The 24,093-nt window shown below is 40.2% G+C and overlaps 1 protein-coding gene across 1 annotated transcript in view; it reads left to right on the forward strand.

The window, feature by feature from the left end:
* The window catches only part of NOP14 (NOP14 nucleolar protein), a 36,005-nt gene that overhangs the window by 9,221 nt on the left and 2,691 nt on the right, over positions 1–24,093 (forward strand). The window contains exons 4-15 of the mRNA XM_074951779.1: positions 1,293–1,438; positions 3,150–3,287; positions 5,198–5,320; positions 6,375–6,506; positions 7,943–8,225; positions 9,520–9,650; positions 9,922–10,007; positions 10,826–10,961; positions 12,640–12,741; positions 17,510–17,663; positions 19,952–20,111; positions 22,644–22,791. Coding sequence (XP_074807880.1) covers positions 1,293–1,438; positions 3,150–3,287; positions 5,198–5,320; positions 6,375–6,506; positions 7,943–8,225; positions 9,520–9,650; positions 9,922–10,007; positions 10,826–10,961; positions 12,640–12,741; positions 17,510–17,663; positions 19,952–20,111; positions 22,644–22,791 — 1,739 coding nt within the window. The remainder of the gene's footprint in view (positions 1–1,292; positions 1,439–3,149; positions 3,288–5,197; positions 5,321–6,374; positions 6,507–7,942; positions 8,226–9,519; positions 9,651–9,921; positions 10,008–10,825; positions 10,962–12,639; positions 12,742–17,509; positions 17,664–19,951; positions 20,112–22,643; positions 22,792–24,093) is intronic.

The following is a 24,093-nucleotide window of genomic DNA, read 5'->3' on the forward strand; positions in this document are numbered from 1 at the left end:
TTAAAATTCTTTCCATACTGATTTTTATCTTTTCTATTTGGCAAATCTAGAGCTAGTTTCTGCAACTCTTAGTCATGTGAGTAATCTATATTTATGCAAGTATCTCCCTTGACTTGGAGAGGTCTACATATATCAATAAATATTGCTCACTGAATAAAGGTTGTTTGCAGCTATGTTTCACTAGATAGATAGGTAAAAGCCAACCTGGCTGCTTTTTGTTTACTTCCTTTAGTTTATCTATGTCTTTAATGTCAATAGAAATGTGCACACCTCTTGCAATAGTGTTTGTGAATGTTATGCTAATGAGTAAGTGGTAGGAGTTCATGCAGTGTAGGCCCTATTGGACTACTGCACCTGAGCAAAGCAAATTGCAGGATCATGGCCTTAGTTGTGTTAAAACAGTAGCTGATTTCTTTTTAACTTGATGAAAGATAGCTTTAAAGAAAAAAATAGATATTTAATTCTGTAGCCCACTAGATTATAAACACGTTACATAAAAATTTTGTTTTAAACAGGTTTTCAGGTTATTTCGTTTTGGGGTAGTCGTTGAATAAAACCACTGAACACACAAATTGTCTCACATAAAAGTTAGGACAGTGAACACAAGCAAAAAAAATCTGCTGCTGAGGCTAACATACTATCCCTAGGTTCCTCTCATGGGGCTTATGTCCTTGTGATAGCTGAAGCCTTGGTCTGCCTGTTTGTAGTCCAGTGGAACTAACCGTGTTCTTAAAATTAATTGTTTCTAAATATCTGCGGGATCAGAGCCTAAGTTTATGTGCTCTTACAAATTAAACACAGTCAATGTCTGGTGATTAAAGCACATTCTATTCCTGGTGTAGACCTTTTCTGGAATGTTGGTCAAGTCACTTGACTTCTCTGTGTTCTATCTGTAAAATAGGAATAATAATGCTTATCTTCACATTAGTGTTGTGTGGTTTAATTTAATATATTAAAGTGCTTTGAGGCCATCAGATAAAAAGTGCTATATTGCTGTCTTAAATCAAAAAGTATCTTTTGCCTGTGTGTATTTGAAAGGAAACTTAACAAAGTTTGGAAATCCAAGGTCATGGTGGGAATCCTTTTCTGAAAAGTCTTATCTTAACTTAGGCCAAACATCAAGCTTTATCAGCAGAAATGGGGTTTAAACCTTGGTTAACTAGCTATTTTATTCTTGCATGGAATCCATCATTTGCTCCTGTGCCTTAATAATAGGGAAATAGCAACCCAATAGCTTAAGGAGAGCATAAATCTATAGATTCATTTAATCCTTTCAATTCTCTTTTTTTCAGCTGAGCTAACTGCTGCTCACTTTGGAGGGGGTGGAGGTCTTCTTCGTAGGAAAGCACTCATTGGGGAAGAAGATGAAGAGGAGGAAAAACCTAAATCTCGCAAGGAGCTCATTGAAGAGCTGATTGCCAAATCCAAACAAGAGAAGGTGAGTTTATAGCCTTTGAATAAAAAAATCTGGACAGACAACATTAAGTACCACATCATTTTCCATGTGAAAACTTACAGAAGACAAAAAACATTCAATAAAACCATTATCCGCTTTAGGACATGGAAACCACCCACTCCTCTCTCTTCACAGGAAAAGAATATTGGTGGCACAGTAAGCAGAGGGGATATGGCTTTCTAAATATATAGCCAAAAGATCATATACCTGACGCTGTTTACCTTGGGAAAACTGTATAGAGTGTCTGCCTCTCTGTAGGTTCCCAAATCCTCCACCGATGAACTCTGTTTGTGTGGCTGATTTGTTTGCCATGATCTGCCCTTGAGTCACCCATTGCAGGTTTGTGCTACTTCCTTTGCCAAGGGTGCTTAACGCTGCAAAGTAGGAGTTGATGTGAACTAATTTTTTATTATATATTAGGTTTTGACTATATATGGACCTCATTTGCTCTTGATGCTGCAGGTGATCTTCCTTTACTCCTAGAGGAATTCTGCGCCACTGCACTTGCACAGAATTATGTCCCCTGCAGGTTTCTTTGCTTCCCCGCAGAAAAATGACTTTCTGGCAGGGAAGCAAAGGGAAGCCACAAGAGCGGTCATGAAACCCTCCTCAGCAGTAGGGTTTCGGGTGCCCAGGGCAGTCAGCAGAAGGGTAAATCACTGTGGAGCATAGGGTGGGACTGAGGAAGACCCCTACCCTACACCAGGCTCTCCTGTAAGTCCTGGCTGGGCTGGGGAGGACAGGACTTCCTCTTCCCCTGCACGGCATCTGGGGCCGTGTGAGACCCACCCCCAGATTTCTACTCTGGCTGTAGGAAGGTCTGCAAACTCTCTCCCCTCCTGCGCTTCCTGCGCCCATCGTTCTTCAGCTGCAGGGGGATCACTGTATAGGGAGCTGCTCCCACATCTGCCCAATCCCCATGCATCCAGACCCCCCTCATACCCAGACCCTCCTGCTGAGCCTCACTCCCCCTGCACCTGGACCACGCCAGCGAGCCACCCGCACTCGGATCCAGACCCTACCAAGCCCCAGCCCCTGGATCCACGCCCCACTGAGCCCCACTCCCCCAGCATCTGGACCCCCTCACCAAGACTCTCCTGCCGAACTCTATCTTCCCCCACTCAGACCCTTCCCCCACCCGCTGAGCCCCAACTACCTTCATTTGGACCCCCATGCAGAGTTGCATTACCATTGCACCCAGAACACCTCCAGCAAGCCCCTGTGCATCCAGATCCTGCCCGGACCCACATTGCCCCACACAGAACCCTCTCAAACCCACACCTGGATCCCCCCTCACTAAGCCCCTCCATACTAGGAGCCTGCCTTGCTGAGCCTCCCTGTCCACAACTGATGCACCTGGCATGGAGGGGCAGGGCCCTGGGGTATTTCTGGGGCAGGCCCTGCCCTTGCACTGTGTCTGGGTTGGGTGCAGCCTCATTGCTGAGTCTGTGTACCGGGGGGGGGAGCTGAACAGTGATCTCCCACCTCTGTGCAGCCAGTGGCCTGTACTTCCCAATACTATGCTGGAGCCTCCACATTTATTTGACAAATAAAATTTGCAGAATTTTAAAATATTGTGTGCAAAATTTTTAATTATTTTGGCACAGAATGCCCTCAGGAGTATTCCTTGTTCAGTTACATACATTACCAATTGAACAATAATTATGTTGTATACATATTTTTATTTTTCTAGAGAGAGAGACAAACTCAGAGAGAGAATGCCTTGGAACTCACAGAAAAACTTGACACTGACTGGAAAGAAATCCAAACCCTTCTCTCCCACAAAACCCCCAAGTCAGAGAGGAAAGATAAAGAAGAGGAGAAACCCAAGGTAAGGTTTTGGCAATACAGCTTGTTTTGTTGCAACTGATTTGACACCAGTGCTGGAACCAACGTAGTGATTGAGAGTGAAGGGGGAAGTTGATCACTAGTTATTTGTAGCTGATCATTTCTTTTTAAAATATTAAAAATACACCTCTACCCCGATATAACGTGCCCCAATATAACATGAATTTGGATATAACGCTGTAAAGCAGCGCTCTGTGGGGCGGGGCTGCGCGCTCCGGTGGATCAGCGCGTCAGAGTGTCTGGCTCCCACACGCTGCTCTGAGCGGTGTGTTATGGGTGCCAGGCCGGGGCCGAGGGGTTGGATATGGGGCAGAGGGTCTCAGGAGGTGGTCAGGGGACAGGGAACAAGGGGGGTTGGATGGTTTGGAGGTTCTGGGGGTGGGGCGGTCAGGGGATGGGAAACAGGGGTATTGGATAGGGTGTGGGAGTCCTGGGGGGCCTGTCAGGGGGCAGGGGTGTGGATAGGGGACAGGGAGTGGGCGGGGCTTGGATGGGTCAGGTGTTCTGAGGGGTCAGTCAGGAGGCGGGAAGTGACTATTAATAACGGAAATGCTCAAGGCTAAAGCAAGTTTGATATAACGCAGTTTCACCTATAACACGGTAAGATTTTTTGGCTCCCGAGGACCGTGTTATATCACGGTAGAGGTGTAAATGCCCGGTGTTTTAGTTAAATTGAAAGAAATTCTACAGCCTTTGAGGGAGTTTCATGTCAGAATTATGAGGTTGGAAGGATCTTAGTAGATACTAATTTTAGAGAAAAATAAAAGGATTCATATTAAGTATTTTAAGACTTATACTCCCAGTAAGTGCATCATAACTCTGGCTGCCCTTTGTCCTTTTTCATTAGCTGTTGAATTTGAGAGAGAGTCCTTGTTGGATAAAAAGGCGAACAATATTCTGGTTTATTTTTAAGACAGACATTTTCCTGACAACTTAACATCTGTTTGAAAAGGACATTGGCTGACTTTGTAAATGTCTTTGAAATGTCTTTTGTACACAAATTCTCTAACTTAGCAATAGCTTTCTGTGGCAGTAACTTCACTTCTGCCTCAGTTGGCCTATGAAATCTCTCTTGAGACTTTAAAAAGGGTGAAAATACTAGTGATTTGGGTAGATTCATTGTGAAAGTGAACCCAGAAATTCTAACAGGTAGACAAATCTATTATTCCATGAATAACTGATCAGGTTTTTTGCTAGGGACAGGCATAATGGGTGTTAAATTGAGATGTGAGACCCCTGTGGATTTTGTTTTGAGATCTGTTGGATCTAGAGAAAATGTGAATCGGTGCTCTGTTGCATTCGTATGCAGTTTGGGAGATAATTCATAATCTGGTTTAGTATAAGAGGAAAATTTTGTCAGACTTATTTCTCTAAGTTTTTAGACAAGTGGCATGGTCTAGTGGGTTACAAGTGTGACTGGGAACTAGGAATTTCTGAATTCCAGTTTCATCTCTACCACTGATTTTGCAGTGTGGCTTTAGGCATGTTGATTAATTGTACCTCAGTTTCCCTATCTGTCAAATGAGGTTAATGACTTCATAACAGAGATGTAACTCATGTTTTGTACAATGCTTTGAAGATATAAAGTGCTATGTAAGTTATAATTGTATTTAAAAAATCTTGTCTATAATTTTTAAGGGATATATTTTCTTATGACTTCATATTTTGAGATGTATGTATGTTTTGTAGAATGAGAATTTTCCTGGAGGGGGAAGTCTTCATGAATTTCAATTGCCACCCATTAGTCTTTCCCTTAACCTTGTATTGTGTTGGCCTTTCTTCGCACCTTCTCCAGAGCCAATCATAGTAATTTCTGAACAAGCCAGAGGGCTTTCTGTGGAGGAGCACAGAAAGTAATATATTTATTAATTATGAAATTGTGTATTTCTTTAGCCTGATGAGTATGATATGATTGTTCGAGAACTTGGGTTTGAGATGAAGGCGCAACCCTCTGACAGGATGAAGACCGAGGAAGAGTTGGCGAAAGAGGAGCAAGAAAGACTCCAGAAATTAGAGGTACCAGAGTGTTTCAGATTGTATTGTAGCCCTCCCATTGGTAGTGACCTCTTACAGTTTTTTGACATTGCTTAACCTCAGTTTGAAAGCAGTCATACTAAAAATTGCAGGAGACGAATCTGAGAATAAGTCCCCTATTCTAATGGCACTATTTGCATCACTACACTGATCTCGTGATTTACCCTTTCTATTTTTCCTGGATTTTTAATTTGACCATTTAAAAAAAAGGGCTGAATACTTTGCTTGTGAGATTACATAGCAAGAGAACTAATTCCCTCCCTCTTCCCCCAGTTAAAAACAAGTAGCACATTGGCTATCTTTTATATATCATTCAGACCAAAGATGTGCTTAAACTTTGTTAGATGAGCCTGGTCGGTGCACAGGAGCTGAGTTAACTTCTGGGCAAATCCTGCACGCTTCCCTCCTGTAGCTGCAAAGGGTCCCCTGGCAATTGCGCTGACGTGATTCTGCTCTGTGGAGGGGTAGAATTTGCCTGGGAAGGTTTGCATGTTCCTGACACAATATGGAGCTCAGTGCTTCCTGTGCATCAATTTCCCAGAGAGTTAAAATTCCTTTCAAAGCTTATATTTTGTTCAAACCCATTTTAAATACAGGAAATACTCATGCACACTGCAGAAACATAAAACTCTGAAGAAGCTACTACTTTCTGGTAAATAATATGTTTACAGAAATATGTATTTAAGATAATATATGTAGATAAATAAATATTTCATTACCAAAGATACACAAGGCTTTTGATAAATGATCTATTTCAACACCTTCCAAGTACAATTTAGAATATATACAGTCAGACTAATTTACCAGTTTCACCCACCAAAACAAGGAAACTCAAGAGTTCAGGCTAATATGTTATCATGCCTCTGCTTTTTATTGTTCCTTCCTCCCTTCTGCTAGGTGAATAGTGGTAGTTAAGAATTTATTTTCTCTTTGATTTTCTTTTCTTAATTATCTGTATTTTCTCCAAAATGTTCATACAAAGTAATTTAGGTCGTGTACTATATTGTCCCTCCCCTGAATTTATTTTAAATCACAGGCTGATAGACTGCGTCGAATGCATGGAAAAGATGAACAGGAGAACAAAAAGAAACCCAATCATATGTCAGCTGACGATTTAGCAGATGGCTTCATCCTGGATAAAGATGACAGATGTTTACTTTCTTATAAAGTAAGAATTTGGTTGTTTTATAGTGACTTTCAAAGTCACTGAAATGAAGAGAAAATCATTTCAGATGAAACAGAACCCTTTTCTGTTCACTTTATTATTTTTATCTAGGTGCTGCACTTTCCCCCTGAACTTCATTCCCTGAAGTAGGGCTGCTTTGGTCATGCTGGCAATGTAAAGCAGCCTAAGGCCAGCATAGAGAACCACCCCTGTGTAGGGAGATCACCTGGTGGTGTAATCAGCATTTTAGCTCCTACATCATCCACTTCTATGCAACCAGCATAAGGGCTATAGATGTGGTTTCCCTTCACCCAGAAGGAACGAACTGGTACACAACAGTTCTGGGAGATCATAAAAGTGACTTAACGCAAACTTTATTAAATGCCGCCTCCTCCTTCCCCTGAGTTGTGCTGTGTATCTCTTAGCTGCAGCGGAGGATCAGAGCTTTCATAAAGTCACCTTTGTCCTTCATATGGAGGGATCACTGTGTTTTGAGTGCATTGGTTTAGATGAATGATTATACTATCTGAAAAATGACCCTGTAAAAACAGCATAGTGGCGTTTCATGTTTGTCTTTCATTTTCTCAATGTCAAATATACTTGGTTAACAAGAAAAAAAAGGGCTCGGTTGCTGCAAATTATACATGGCATCTGACAAACACCCTCATGTATAATCACCAGGAGTAAAGATCCTGTAACTAGGTATGGTGTATGAGGCAGACTATAAAGAGATTCATCTCCAGGGTCAGTATTAGTTCTACACTTCCAACAGGAATAAAAGGTAGTAAAACTTTATTCTGGGGGCAAAGTTTTCCTTGTCTTACATCCTTTGTAATCTCATTGAGAACAGTTGAGTTACAAAATGTGCAAGTCAGAACAGAATTTGGCCCACCCTCAGCTCTTATTCAGGTCAAGTTGTTGGTGCTTCTGACATCTTGGGATCAAGCCCATATTAAGAGCCAAATCCCCCTTGTCCTATTCATACAAAAGTCCCATAGAAGGCACTTTTTAAATAGAGTTGAAGTCTTCCATTTGTGGTGCAACTCTTTGGCTACACACACTGCTCCCTGGCTGCCCATCTTCCAACTTTTCCATCCCCAGCACTGCTTTTCCTGCATGTCACCTGACTGCCTGTCGCTCAATTGCTCCCAATCCACCCCAGCTTTCTTCCTCTTGGTTTCTACTGATCCATCTTCCCTCTACAACTGGTACCCTGTCTTCTGTGTACTGTCTGAGCCAAACTTCCATCTATAACCAACTGATCCACCTGATATACCAGTAGATTTTAAATAAGGTTCAACTTGTATCAAATTCAGAGATGAGAGGTCATAATCTGATGTATTTCTAGTAACACAAGTAAGGACGTTATTTTAAATTATAATTTTAAACCCAACAGTATTCCTGTAAGCTATTGTATGGTTTCTTTTCTCTGTTAATAGGGTGGAAAACTAAATGTTGGAAATGAAGAGGAGGAGGGAGAGAGTGAAGAAGAAAGTGAGGGAGAACCTGGTAGAGAAGATGAGGAAGAAGCAATTGTTGAGGAAGATGATGCTACAGATAGTCCCTCTGACCTTGAATCTGACATGGGAAGTGAGGAAGAGGTCACTGCAAATGAAGAACAGAAGAAGAAACACAAAGGAAATGAAAAGAAATTGCAAAGTGAGGAAGAAGAAAATGCTAAGATAGAAGCTGCCAGATCTGAGCTTCCTTACACATTTACTGGTAAGATTCCGACAGACAAAATCCCCCTCTACCTATTCACTCAATTTGTTGGAGCCCTATGTATCTGGTGCCATCAGACTCCTTGTTGTTTTTGTGGATACAGATTAACACAGCTACCCCTGATATTATGTATCTGAGGCGCCACATCTTAATTGCACTCCTTCTGGCCAACGAGTACTGGACATGACTCTTCATGTCTTGAAAACGCGATTTGTTGTCAGCAAGCAGAATTTCTCTGAGTAGCATGAGAAAATCCTTTTCTGTCCAGGAGCTGAGTAGGCTATTTCTACTGCCCCTTTCATCCCTAGAAGTGAAAGACAAAAAGCCTTGACTGAAATCAAGTTTCATGTAAGATTGTGCCCAGTTTTGCCTCAAGACCAAACGTACAGCCTGCACAGAATGGTGTTGTCTTGCAGAAAAGAATAGACAATAATTTTCTAGTATGTATTGAAAGCTAGGAACAGGTGTGCTTTGTGTCTGAAATAAAGTCAGCTTGTCTTAGAAGAAGCTCACAGAAGTGGTATGCTGCCCGTTCTTAACATATAGTGTCTGTAATAGAACACTGTGGGACTTATCTTTAGAATAGATCTGTGGTTGTGGAGAAAGGAAACTATTCTGCATACTGTACAGGATATTCATTCTTGTTAACTGAATATTTCACCAAATTAGTATGCCAGTAGGGAATACTGAAGTACAGTATTTAAACGAGCTATGCTGAAATTAGACAACCATTCACACCACTTTGCCAGAGTGTTTGCAGTTTCCATTTGATGGCAGGTGAAACAATAACATACATTGAATATAAAGTAGTTTAAATTGAATCCAGCAAAGAACTCTAAGGAAATAAAATGGTTAAGGTTTTATAAAACACTATGACTGGCACATGTGTATTTTTTTTTCCATTAGTGGGTAGGCTCTTATATTTCTTATATGTTCCATAGAGAATGCTTGGTTATTGTGACTTTAAAATTACACAGTTAGTGCTATTATAAAAACACAAGCCAGAAAATATAGAATTATGGGTAAAAGGACACTGAGCTTTAGTTCTGCTCGTGTGTGTGGTGCAATCCAGTCTTTAACTATATGCTTGCATACTATGTCTCAAATAACACAATGTTAATGTTTTTATTAATGTTTAAAATATGTTAACTTAAAAATGTTTCCAGCAGTTTTATTGTTCTGTTCTGATTTGAAATAGTTATTTTCCAAAAGTTTGTTAACATAGTAAATATTTTCTAATTTATATTTAAGTTCAACTGGGTATGCTTGATTTTTGTTTTTATTTTTATAATAGTTCCAGAATCCTATGAGAAACTTAAATCTTTACTGTTTGGAAGAATAATAGAAGAACAACTAGTTATTCTAGAGAGGATTCAGAAGTGCAATCATCCAAGTCTTGCAGTGGGAAACAAAGCAAAGTTAGAAGTATGTTTGAGTTTTTAAATGAACTTTGAATGCTAAAGTGAATTTGCTAAGTATTCAAGGAGCCGTTTGAAATATATTGGTTTTGTATTCACGTTATTTGAAGAAAACTTTATCCAAACTGTACATATGGGAGAAGCTAGGCAGTGTTCGTTTGCTATGTTCTGTCTCATTATTTTTCTATGCTTTTAAAAATATCTATATTTAAATACATATCTATACACATACAAAGAAAAAAAACTGTAATGGTTTTAACATGGTATGTTTCTTGCAGAAACTGTTTGGCTTCCTTCTGGAGTACATTGGGGACTTAGCAACTGTGGAGCCACCAGAGCTCAGAACAATTGACAAATTGGTTCTGTAAGTAATAAAACATGTTCATGGTGGTCCGAAGGGAAAAAATAGTTGCCTGGTAATAAAACACATAGTGCGTTACTTAATTTAAATTATCGTACTAACATTGAAAGCTACTGGCTTTCTATTTACTTCATTGTGTTTTAACGTTGTTTCTTTTAGTGCCTTAGTCATTAATTGTATTAAAAAGCTTCAAACATTCCAGAAGGAAATTAATAGAATTCTCAGTTTGCATGGGACCTTCCATAGGTGTTAGAGCTATAGAATTATGTAATTACACACACACAAACTATTGTAGAGGAAAGTTATTTAGATTACTAAGTCAATATGACCTTAAAATGCCACATCTGGGAAAACACGAAAAGCTGATGAAACTGTCCCATTGCCTATTGAGCAGAGTCTAAGCATCACAGCATTCTGAACACACATTCCGAACACACATTCCATTTACTTCAATATCTAGACACAATTACTCTAAGAGTCATGAAATTCAGAAAGAAGTCTTCAGATCATGCTACCTTAACATAGTTTTTGAATAAAACAGTATATTTATGCATTAGAAATTCATATTTAAAAAACCCACAAGCCTATAAGTGAGGGTATATTTCACAAGCCCTAATGAAAAATGTCAATCTAGTAAATCAAAAGCATAGCAGCTACATGTGTGCACCCATTAATTGTCTTCTGCAGAAATAATTTTATTCAGAGTAACACTTTGTGTTTAGCCTAGCACAAATAACATTTCCAAAGATGCATAAAAATCATAGTTCTTTATTAATATAAATGGTGTAACTTCATGGTAACTTGTGTTTTCTTGTTAATAGGCCGTTGTACAGTCTTTGCCAGATGTTTCCTGAAGCTGCAAGTAACAGCGTTAAGTTTGTCCTCCAAGATGCTGCACATGAAATGGAAGAAATGATTGAAGTCAAAGGCCGTGCAACTTTTCCAGGGCTAGACGTGGTAATTAACACATTTTGTTTAGAAAAGTCTGTTGCCTTTTCCGTTAGTGTAAAATACCAGGGTGACATTAAATCTTGTTTTGCATTTCACAGCTTATAATTCAAGGTATGACACATTGCAGCTTCTGTTGGTTTTCTATGCCCTGAATGTCCTGTCCTGTAATAAATGAATATTACAGAACAGAAGCATGGCAGCAGAAATATTGAGAGGAGAAAACCCTGTTTGATTCTAAATGAACTGATTTGCAGGTTTTTTATCCAGTCTTAAAATAACTGAACGTTGTTTTGCCTGAGACTTGAGCGTAGGATTCTGCGTGTTCCATGCAACACTTAATAACATTGCTAAAATTACTGCCACCTAGAGCAAGGCAAGGTTGTCCTTCCTATCTTTGATCAATGAATATTTTTTTCTCAGTTAAATAAACTGTTTAAAATAAAAAGTCTCCACAGAGATTTAGTATCCTACAGTGCAGAAACTTTTCTGCATAATTAAGAAACAGAACTATGGATGTAATACAATAATATTTTGAGATGTAGATTTGATAGACAATAAATTAGGGACCTTGGAATGAAATAGTTGATCATCGCTCTTTACTAGTGCTTCACAGTTCTATTGGCTATCCTAAATCTATGAATAGACTCTTCAACTATAGGCAGTTGGATATTTGGGAATTCAGGATGGGATGCATTTAAAATAGTGACAACTTATTGTTTGATAACGTGCTAAAAGGACAAGCTATAAGTCAATGTTTGATTCGGAGGGAACTGCTTGCCTCATCTCTCCAGGCTTAATGGAGTAGTACAAGAGTGAAGACTGTAATTAGTGTACTGGAGTAAAACAGACTAAGAGGAGACAATTAGCAGACACGAGATTTTTAAGATTGGGTAGGTTGGTTTTACTTGAGTCGTTATTCCAGTGTGGTTTGGGCAGTGCTTGTGGATGCATCAAGGAAGGCTGTGTCCACTTCTGGCTTCTACATTTACTATGTCACTGTTACAATTACTAGATTAACTGAACCACTGACCTCTTCTCATCTTTTGGGATGGAATTCTTAGACTGGGCCATAGGCTGAAGTCCTCTCTGATCAACCATGATTGCCTCAGCAGGCCTGACTTATCTTCAGTGCTTGCAGTTCATTTCACTCTGAGATCCAGTAACCAAACAGCCTTCTTAGAGCAAAGTATTATTTATTTAGAACAAAAGCATTATAGAGAAAACGATCCATTTTCCATATAGGAATCCTGGTAGGTCTGAGCTTCCAAACCTTCAAAGACCAACAAGGTGTGGGTCTCTTCTCTTAACTCACCAACCAGGTCTCTGTCCAGCTACAAGGAGAGTGCTCATTAAAAGCTGTTTAGTCCTTTTGATCACCCACATTGTCTTTCAAATTTGTGCCATGATGTCCTTATCTGGGGAGCCATTGTATTGCCTGTTCATTCTTCCAACAGCTCCCATTGAAGTAAAGCAGTATAGACACACAATAAATATTCTACTGCTCCAATATGTTGTACAGTCTCTCGGTAACTAGGTTACATATCAATCGTTACTTCTCAGTATTCTTGAGATTACTACGTAGCAGGTCCATGTCAAGAGTCACATTATATGTAAAACCAATTAAGATACTCAGAAAGTTATTTACTGTATTCTAACTTCTTAATCTGTTTTATCCTTTTTTCAGCTCATTTATTTGAAAATTACTGCAATACTATTTCCTACCTCTGACTTCTGGCACCCAGTAGTAACACCTGCATTGGTATATATGAGTCAGTTACTTACTAAGGTATGTCTGTAATATTTTACTTCAGTATAAAGTTCAATCCTTCCATTTCTGTCTTATACTCCAATTTAAAATGCAATGAGATTAAGATATATATTTAGAACATTTTTGAAAGAATAGCTAGGAATATGTTTTGGTAGTGTGTTTATATCAGTAACTGTCAGGAAAATATTTTTAGTTGAGGAGTAAAGTCCCACTTAGAGTAAAGCCTTACTCTTACAAGATCACATCCACTGAGTTGTCATACAAAACTCCACCCTTGAACTTGAGTGCCTGGTATTAAATGAGGATGTTGCTATAACAGGCATCATAGAAACTTGGTGGAACGATGATAATTAGTGGGACACGGTAAAGCCAGGGAACAAAATATATATGACAGAATAGTTCGTGCTTTTGGGGGAGTGGCACTGTGTGTGAAAGGAAGTATAGAGTTAAATATAGAAAAATCACAAATGAATCAAACTGTACCATAGAATCTGTTATGGCTTGAAATTCCATACTTGAATAATATCAACCTCTTGACCGGGATGGTGATTATGAAATGCTCAGGAAGATTAGGGAGGCTACAAAAACAGAAAATCCAGTAATAATGGGGGATTTCTACTATCCCCATATTGACTAGGCACATGACCTCCGGACGGATGCAGAGATAAAATTTCTAGACATCACTAATGACTGCTTCTTGCAGCAGCTTGTCTTGGAACCTACAAGGAGAGATGCAATTCTTAATTTAGTCCTAAGTGTAGCACAGGATCTGGTCCAAGGTGAATATAGCTGAACCACTCGGTAAAAGCAACCATAATGTAATTAAATTGAACCTCTTTGTAGGGGGGAAAATGCCAAAGAAACCCACCAAAATAGCATTTAATTTCACAAAGGTAACTACACAAAAATGAGGAAGCTAGTTAAAAGGAAATTAAAAGAAACAATCACAAGAGTGAAATGCCTGCAAGCTGAATGGAAACCATTTAAGAACATCATAATAGATGCTCAAACTAAATGTATACCCCTATGACATTTCAGGGTACAATCCAGACCAGTGGGAGGTTGTCTCACCACCTGTCCTGCAACCTCCGATGCATCACAGTGATTTGCTGTTGTAGCTTGCAACCTGGGTCCCTCAAACATCCAAACAGTTTGGAGGTCATACCCTGAGTGCCTGTGTATAGCCGCAGCACGCTCCAGTTACACTGTGGCTTCCACCAGTCTTGATTATCATTTACAGAGTGACTGCAACACACTTCCAGTCCTGAATTTTTCCCCAAAATGTGTGTTGTGCTTTGTCCAGCTCTTTCCTGGACAGTTCCGAAATTTTAGGTCTGTTGCCTCATGACAGAACAATATCCAACAATTGGCTACTTTTAAATGGAGTTACCCAAACAATTCAGTTTAAATGCAACACTGGATTAGTTAGATAAACTTGTTCTATTCTTTAATCAAAGTAAAAAGAGAGAGTTTAAGTGAGTACAAGTATAAGGCATTAAAGTCAGAAATGTTTACAAAACAAAGATAAAATGCTTCCTAGTACTAAAACTTAACAAACTAGACTTGGTTCAAGGTGGAATTGTTACCACATGCTCCCAGCAACGGGGCTGACCAGATTTCAGGTCAGGATCTCTCCCAAAGTCAAATGGCTATTTTTTTTGCCTTAGGTGAAAGAGATGGATAGGGAGGTATACCTTGGGGTGTTTTTGTCCCTCACTTCTATAGTCCAGTTCCCCTTTTATATGCATTTTCTGAGGCCTACCCCTAAATCAGGGTCGGCAACCTTCGGCATGCGGCCCATCCGGGTAATCTGCAGGTGGGCTGCAAGACATATTGTTGACATTGACTGTCCACAGGCACGGCCCCCTGCAGCTCACAGTGGCCGCAGTTCGCCGTTCCCGGCCAATGGGAGCTGCAGGGGGCTGTGCCTGCGGATAAACAAAATGTCTTGCGGCGCGCCAGCAGATTACCCTGATGGGCCACGTGTCGAAGGTTGCCGACTCCTGCCCTAGATAAAGTTTATTTCTGCTGTGAGGATGGAGATGGAGGCACATGGTGAAAGAGGTTCCATGCTGCTGTTTGCTAAAATGCAGAGCTGTTTGTTCCGGTCACCCTTCCTTACCAAAGAATGGCCACTTGACAGGTGATTGCCCATCAACTTTGATCACACCTGGCTAGAGGTGTCTGCTTGTCTTTTGTCTGTGAGGAACCAGTTTATCCACTTCCCAGATTTGTCTGGTAACTATATTTGTTATAATTTCAGCTTATATTCATAACTTTACATATAGTGTTGCTACATAAATTGCACTACGGTATTACTGACCAGTGAGGTATTAGTTTTCAAATGATACCTCACAAAGCATAATTTTACATATTATTACAATAGTGTGTAGGCTGTGAATACTGGAGTGAATTTGATCACAACCCCAAATTAAAAAACAACAACAGAGGACCCAAAAAAAAAAATGCCACCATCACTAAACCACTGAGTAAAAGAGGTGTTTAGAGGCAAAAAGGCATCCTTTAAAAATTGGAGTCTCATCCTACTGAGGAAAATAGAAAGGAGCATTAACTCTGGAAAGTCAAGGGTAAAAGTATAATTAGGCAGGCCAAAAAAGAATTGGAAGAGCTACTAGCAAAAGCCACAAAAACTAACAGCAAACATTTTTAAATACTTCAGAAGCAGGAAGTCTGCCAAACTATCAGTGGGGCCACTGGACAGTCAAGGTACTAAAGGAGTTTTCAAGCAAGAAAAGGCCATTGCAGAGATACAAAATGAATTCTTTGCATCGTTCTTCATTGGAGAGGATGTGGGTGAGATCCCACACCCGAGCCATTCTTTTTAAGTGACACGTCTGAGAAACTGTCCAAGATTGAGGTGTCAGTAAAAAACCTGGTGGAACAAATTGATAAATTAAACAGTAATAAGTCACCAGATGGTATTCCCCCAAGAGTTCTGAAGGAACTCAAATCTGAAATTGCAGAACTGCTCACTATGGTATGTAACCTATCATTAGGCTTGGTACCAGGCTCGGTACCAGATGGCTGGAAGATAGCTAATGTAACATTGATTTTTTTTAAGAGAGGCTCCAGAGCTGTCCTGGCAATTACAGGCTGGAGAACCTAACTTCAGTACTGGACAAATTGGTAAAAACCACAGTAAAGAACAGAGTTATCAGGCACATAGATGAACATGATATGTTGAGAAAGAGTCAACGCTGCTTTTGTAAAGGGAAATCTTACCTCACCCATCTATTAGAATTCTTTGAGGAGGTCACGTGGACCAGTGTGATCCAATTTATATAGTATATTATATTACTATAGAACGACTTTGACAAGGTCCCATACCAAACTACACAGCCAGGAAAGTTACAGATGATAAGGCAGAAAATATCATAAGGCCACTATATAAATCGCTGATATGCGCACATCTTGAATACTGTATGCAGTCTGGTCTCCCCGTCCCAAAAGCGATATATTAGGACTGGAAAGGGTAAAGAGAGAGGCAACAGAGCCAATTAGAGGGGAGATTAAAAGGACTGAGACTGTTCAGCATAGAAAAGAGACCACTAAGGGGAAGATATGATAAGAGGTCTATAAAATCATGAGTGGTATGGAGAAAGTGAATTGGGAAATGTTATTTACCCCTTCACATAACAAAAGAACCAGGGGTGTTAAATTAATAGACACCAGGTGTAAAACAAACATAAGGAAGTACTTCTTCACACAACATACAGTCAACATATGGAACCTGTTACCAGAAGTTGTTGTGAAGGCCAAAAGTATAAGTAGGTTCAGAGAAGAATTAGATAAGTTCTTGGAGGATAGGTGCATCAATGATTATTACCCAAGATGGTCAGGGATGGAACTCCATGCTCTAGGTGTCCCTAAATATCTAATTTCCAGAAGCTGGGACTAGACAACAGAAAATGCATCATCTGATAATTGCCCTGTTCTGTTCCTTCTGCTGAAGCATCTGGCATTAGCTGCTGCCAGAAGACAAGATGGACCATTGGTCTGACCCAGTAAAGCCATTCTTCTGTTAGTATATAAAGTCTGTGAGAGTCATGGAATATAGTGGGTACATGATCCAATTCATTAGTGATGCTATCTTCCATATATGCTAATAGCTCTTATTTAAGAGGGATAGTTGATTTTATTTATAAAATATCTATTCTGTCCCTCCAGAACTTGCCTAACTACATTAAAATATATTGAACAGAAGTGTCTCATTTTTCTTAAAGCCCTATTTATATAATTGAAATGTCCAGATTCAGTTGCTCCTATCTCATATGAAGTGCAGAGTTACTTTGAAATCTGGTTGTTCTTTAGTTCCTTTCTAAAAGTGGACATCACAACCTTGCGATGCAAACTGTAGGACCGAAATTTAACAACAGACGAGCAAATAATAGAATAAGTATCACAGAAACAAGGCAAGATATAAAAAGGAAGTAATTCTTGTTGTGCTTTAGTGCCCTCTAGTGGTTAAAAGTGGTTAAAGTAGTTTTGGCAAGATTTCTACTGAATTCTGCACATCCTCCCTTCAATGAGGTAAGGTGTCAAATTTTCCTAGGGAGGAGCAACATGTATTAAAAATGACCCCCGTTAAAAATGTATTAGCTAATTTTTTAAAAGCTGCTAAAAATGATTGGTGGTTTAGATCATACATTTTTTGTGAAACTTATTAAAATCTCTCTATCAGAGGTTGTTGTTTTTGCTCATGGCATAAAGCCTTAATTTTCATACTAATATGTTAATGCAGGGGTTTTTTTTTATTTTTTGTTAGTGCCAAGTCATGACACTACAAGATGTTATTAAAGGATTGTTTGTGTGCTGTTTGTTCCTGGAATATGTATCACTGTCTCAAAGATTCATACCAGAACTTATCAATTTCCTCGTTGGAATGCTTCACATAGCTATACCCCAAAAACGACTACAGAGTAAGTTTGCTTGGAATGATAAATATGAATGTGCATTTGTTTTTATACCTCAAGCTTCCTTGCAATTAAAAATTCCACCTTCAGAGCTTCATGTTGCAAATAAAAGGCCAAGTCATCTCCTAGATAGATCTCCTGAGCTGACCAGGAAACTAAGCTCTCAAATGCTGCAGTTCCCAGGAGATCCACCAGACACAAGCGCCATCTGTGTAGAAGCCTTCTTCCACACTGCTTCCCAGCCCCCAAAGAAAAACAGCTCCTTCCCCTTTGGGCACCATGGTGTAGTGAGGAAACCAGTGTGAGTTAATGCTGATAAAGTTAATTTCTGTGGAGTTGTGGGGGTAGCAATTGATGCTGCAGACTGCAGCTGATGCTACCCACTCCTCACCTGATAACCAGAATGCCAGAAGAACTGCAGTGGGATTCCATGCAATCAGGATACAAGGAAGGTGTATGCCACAAAGCTGATATTCTCCCTCCTTGCATACCTGCCTGGATTTGCCTCCCCTTGCACTCATATTAACAGAGCGGGAAATCTGGCCTGTAATGTAGAGCAATCTTCATATTTAGCACTTTGCGACCACATCATTCTGACTGTCTCTTTAATTTGGCCTTTTCTACTTGCTCATGATTTCCGTGCCAGCCTCTCTCTTTTTCTGGGCACTCTTCCTCAGTGCCCCATTTCGAAGTGCAAAGATGACATGTTTTTTTCTTTGTCAGGGAATTTAGTGACAGTAATTCACCAATAAGGGGAAGAGGAGAGTTGTTGCCGAATCATGGAAATCAAATGCTTGCTTGCAATACTTTCTCCATTGTTCAAACTTTGATATGATTTATTGCCGATAGGTCTGTAAATTGTTACCAGTGTGAAACTTCCCAACATGTAGTGCTGGTTTCTAATTATGTGTGTGGTGAGGGAAAGTTAAATAAAATGTCTGTTAGTGGTATAGCAACACTAATCTATATAGATATTAATTACTTCCACATAGAATATCAATATTTTTGTGTGAGATATTTTAAAGCTTTGGTATTTGAAGCATGTATAAAAATCCAGTCATATTTTAGAAATTCACATTAGAACTGTTGACATATTTGCTGTGCAATTTAATATGGCTTTGACAAGTACCTGCCAAATATTTCCTTCATATGATTGTCCTGGCAGCTTGGTTGTCTGTTGACACAGGATATTTAAAAATGAGTTCACACCTAATTTTGTGATACATATTGATATGCTATCATACCAATAAATTCCTTAATATTTATTTTTAACAGCTAGTAACATAATTTAATGTAACTCCATTATTTTAACATTGAGGGCCTGATCCATCTGCCTTTCATGTGAGGAAGAGATGTGGAACAGATCCTAAGAGAAGATTGGGAGAGTATGTCTCAAATGCAGATTCAGATGTACTTAAGGCTTTAGAAAAAATTGTTCCCCTTTTAAAAAAAAAAAAAAAAAAAAAAGTCCATTGTTCTTCCTTTGTGGGAGAAATGTCATTTTTAGGCAGGTAACCTTTGGTAATATATTGATCAAACATACGAGTAGAATAAATACTGTCTGCCATTCTGTTAGAAGTAGAGCAGATAAGTATAATTTAAACATTCAGGCCCTGATCCTGTGGACAGTTATGCACATGCTTTACTTCACTACCATGAGTAGTCGGATTGACTTACTGGTACTACTTACAGTAGTAAAGTTAAGCATGAGCATTGGGGCCTTAAAGCCAAAACCTCATCTGTCTTTACCCCCGAGTTGTCTTTGTACTTTCAGGGCAGAGACTCTTCTTGCATACGTATAAAGAGCCATTTGCATCAATGTCAATATAATATATAAATAACTTAATAGAATTATTTTTATTTTCGTTGCTAAAAGGTTTTGAAATGAGCTCCTTTCTAAGCCTGCAGGGCTTAAAAACCTGTTCATTGCACAGATTTATTTTTCTTTATCAGGGTTGGCAATTTCCCAGGGAGAATTAGTTTAGGACAGGGTGCTGTGAAACTTTTCCTGACGTCACTGTCCCTACTGCTTTGCAAGTTCCCTCGTCCAGCTGATCTCTTATTCTGATCCTTACAGGTGCCACCATCTTTCTCCCCTACCCCCCACTGACTTTATTACTGGGCTAATGTTTCTGTAAAAAGATTAGCGTTGTGTATATTTGAAATAGCCTAATTTTAATAAAGGATCTTTATAAAACTATAAATTTTCTATAAATCAACTTTTTTCTGTTTTAAGACTAAGTTTTAATTGTGAGAACTAATCTGTATATAACTGTTGTAACTGTGTTTTTTAGGCTATACTCCAGTGCATCCTTTCAGACCAGCAGGAAAAAATTCAAAATTACTCTTGGTCTGTGATAAGAAGGATATGGAGACATGGCAAAAGCAAAATCTGCCACTCAGTATTATGACTAGATTAAAGGAAAGCAGCAAAACAGAAATGAATCATTTCAGGTATGTGAAGAATATGTAAGGGGAAACTCCAAGTTATTTCTTGTGTAACTTCGGTGACAATGTTCTGTCAAGCATGTTACCTTCTAGGACAAAAGCTGAGGGTGGACAAGTGTAATAAATTATTTTCATCATATGGTTCTTGTAACATATTAAATAACGAAATATACCATTCTTAGGGTCTGATGCTGCAAAGTGCAGAGCACTTTCTGTGGGGCAAAGCACCCCCAACTCTTTTTGGCTTCAGTGAGATTTGAGGATGCTCAGCACCCCACAGGAGTTGCTAAACATTTTGACGGGTCAGATCCTTAAGCAGCAAATAAATCTTGATTACATGAAAAAATAACCACATCAAAAGAACATTATTAGGATTGCAAAGTCAAGTGCTCAGAAGTTACGAGAGTTAAGATAGCCTGTGGAACCTTAATTCGACCCAGTTGTGGGTATGCATTGCGATTCAGTGTTCAGTTACATGATCACATTCTGTTTTTCCACAGAGTCCTAGCCTTGTTCAGTGCACAGAATGGATGATATTTATTTAATGAGCAGCTACTGAATAGTTTCTCCTCGTTGTTCCTTGTGTGGCCATAGGCCTTATTTACTGCACATTATTCAAATCCTGCTCTGAAGACAGAATTATTAATTTCCTCCTGCGCTTTTCTGTGACACTCATCACTATAATATCTGAGTGCTTCACAAACATCAATGAATGTATCTTCACAAAATCCTTGTGAAGTGAGGGAGTGATATTACCCCCATTTTACAGGCAGGGAACTAAGGCACGGAGATTAAGGTCAAAAGCTTCCACTAATTTTCTGTGCCAATTTGAGATTCCTGGGACCTGACTTTTTGGAGTAAGTTATAGTACTTTATATATTCAAAGCATAGCTCCTACTGACTTCAGTTGCAGCTGTGAGGGCTCAGAATAGATCAGAGCTGCCGTGACCCAGTGCTTTACATTCTGTGACCCAGTACTGGGTTGTGACTCACAGTTTGAAAATCACCGATCTAGTCTGACCTGCACGTTGCAGGCCACAGAACCTCACCCACCCACTTCTGTAATTAGAGCCCTAACCTCTGGCTGAGTTACTGAAGTTCTCAAATAGTGGTTTAAAGACTTTGTTACAGAGAATCCACCATTTACACTAGTTTAAACCTGCAAGTGCCTAATGCTACAGAGGAAGGTGAAAAACCCACAGGGTCTCTGCCAATCTGACCTGAGGTGAAATTCCTTCCCAACCCCAAATATGGCAATCAGTTAGACCCTGAGCATGTGGGCAAGACCTACTAGGCAGATACCTGGGAAATAATTCTCTATAGTAACTCAGAGGCCTCCCCATCTAGTATCCCATCATACCATCCCCTTGGCCATGTCTCCCCCCCCGTCACTGTCTCCCTGTCCCAGTCACTTTGCACAGCAAGTCTTAGTTCTTCCCTGGCTCCTGGTTGGATCTGTCTCCCTTCCTCCCTCTCACCCCCCCCCCCCCCGCCACCATTTTTCCTTCTCTGACTTCCAGTACCAGTCTTCTTGGCCAACCAGTTCCAGCCTCCCCCATTTCTCCAGTCCTTGTCTCACCAGACCTCTTATCCCCTATCTAGTTCTTTCCTTCCCCTCAGTCCTGCTGTTGTCCCCTCTGCATTCAAATTAGACAGATTTCTCTTCCATGCTGCCTGAGAGCCAGGGAACATTGAGAGTTTAGGAGAGAGAGACTCCCTGCTCTCACTTCCAGCCCTTGACACCCCTCTGGTTGGGAGCAGTCATTGTAGGGAAAGCTGGGCTTTGCCACGTACAGCCCTAGGCTGGAGCATGCCCATCCACTCTATGGGGATGGCACATGTGGAGTCCTGTCAGCATTAGAAGATGTTAGGGGATGGAGCCTGCTCAGTTGCTCTGTGTGAGGATGGTACGGGCATAGTGTAGGCAGCACTAGCAGTTCTGGGAAGCTTGGGCCATGCTCAGTCAAGATGGAATGTTCAGAAATTTAGCTACTACAATTGAAGTCTCTACTGACATGTGCAAACTGAAATTGTTCAGAGGCTTATAACTTGGCCAGTTTTGGGTGGATTTTCACAAAGATGTCAAATAGCACAACCCTGACACAAAAGCCAACCTCTGCTAAATTTTAAGTGCCTCCTCCAAAACATGAGGACACTAGAGCTCTTCAAATAAAAGGTTGCAAAAATATTTTACCATGGGCAAAACAAGCTATTTTTTCTAGCCTTATTCATGAAAATGACTGAACATATTTGGCCAAAATTTTCCAAAATAAAAAAAAAAAATCAGCCTGAAGCAGGCAGAAATGAGAAGAGAAAATTTCAGCCCAAACAGTTAGTTTGGCAAAGTTATAAGCAGCAGAAAACAAGGTTTTCTTATTAAGGTTGCCTGACGCTTCGCATTAAAATAGGTGGCACTATCAACACTGCCTATAATTTGTTTAGTTTGAAACTCTTGAAACTTTCATCTGCATATTCTAATTATGCAGTAAAATTATTGCAGATATGATTTTAACATGGCTGTGTATATCTCTCTAACAGGTTATCGTGTCTAGCTGTGTGTTTGGATCTCATTAAGAAATGTGCAGCTCTGTATGAATCTTTGTCATCCTTCCATGAAATAATGCAACCCATCAGAGCACTTCTTACAGAACATATACCAGTGAGTGAATACCCTAAACAACTGCAGGTAAATGTTCCCCAAAAACCTAATTGCTGATGTAGAAGTTAGTAAATTCTGGGATCTCAATATGTGCTAACAAAAAATGTAAAGCTAATTAAAAATAAAAACAAAGTGAAATATTTTTTCAAAGGCCAAGCATGTTATCTTTTTAGGATTTGGTGTGCAGATAGCTGGAGTATGAATCTATGATGCACTAGCCTGCCGCATCCTAAGGTCCCTGCTGCTGCACACTAAAAATTCTGTAAGGCACATTGATCTACTACTGTTATACTATAAAGTCACACCTCAGCTTGCTGTGCACTAAGTTGGTATATAGACAAGCCCTTAGACAATTTGAAGACTAGATGAGTGTTTCTGTGGAAAAGTTGGAATGTGTACATAATGTTTTGGATGGACATTTTTCATGGTGCAGCCAAACCCACCTTTTTAAGAGCAATGTTCCCTCTAATTTTTTACATCCATGTGCAGAATGAATTTTGTTATGTGCACCAATATGGAGGTGATGTGTGGCAGGGGTGAGGGCTGAGGGCTTTGGAGTGTAGAAGGGGGTGCAGGGCTGGGCTCTGGGGTGGGGCTGGGGATGAGAGGTTCAGGGTGCTGGAGGGGGCTCAGGGCTAGAGCAGAGGGTTGGGGGGCGGTGAGGGCTCTGGCTTGGGGGATGCAGGCTCTGAGGTGGGGCCGGGGATGAGAGGTTCAAGGTGCGGGAGGGGGCTCAGGGCTAGGATGCGGGGATGGGGGGTGAGGGCTCTGGGGTGGGGCTGGGGATGAGGGTTTTGGGGTGCAGGCTGCCCCGGGGCTGCAGCAGGGGGAGAGGACTCCCCCCAGCCCTCTCTTGCTGCAGAAGCCTGGGGCTGGGGGAGAAGCGCCTCTCCCTGCCTACACAGTCCTTGATAGCCTGCTGCGCGGTCGCACAGCTTAGAGGGAACTTAAGTGGAGAGGGTAACATTTAAGGCATCTCCATTGTGGTAACTCTTTAAGTAGCTCCTTTTATAGGAATAGCATTCTGGCAGTGCTGTTCCTGAGGATCTTGTATGAATCTGTAAGTCACTGGTACAGTCAAACAAATGTATCAAATAAAGTAACAGATACCATGGGCATGGGTGCCTTAATAAAACCAGTATAAATATGTATTGTCAGCTTCACCAGTTAAAGTTAGTTAGCTCTTTCTTTTCCAGAGATGGAAGAATAAGATGATCTGAGTGTAGCCTGACTCTCTTTTGCATTCAATGAGGATGGACCCTCCTATTTAGCAGTAGCGTCCTCTCTAGCAGAAGAGGCAGGATGAAATAGGTTAGAGAATAAGATGTA

The sequence above is a fragment of the Natator depressus genome, chromosome 4 (assembly GCF_965152275.1).
Source record: "Natator depressus isolate rNatDep1 chromosome 4, rNatDep2.hap1, whole genome shotgun sequence".
Classification (NCBI taxonomy): Eukaryota; Metazoa; Chordata; order Testudines; family Cheloniidae; genus Natator; species Natator depressus.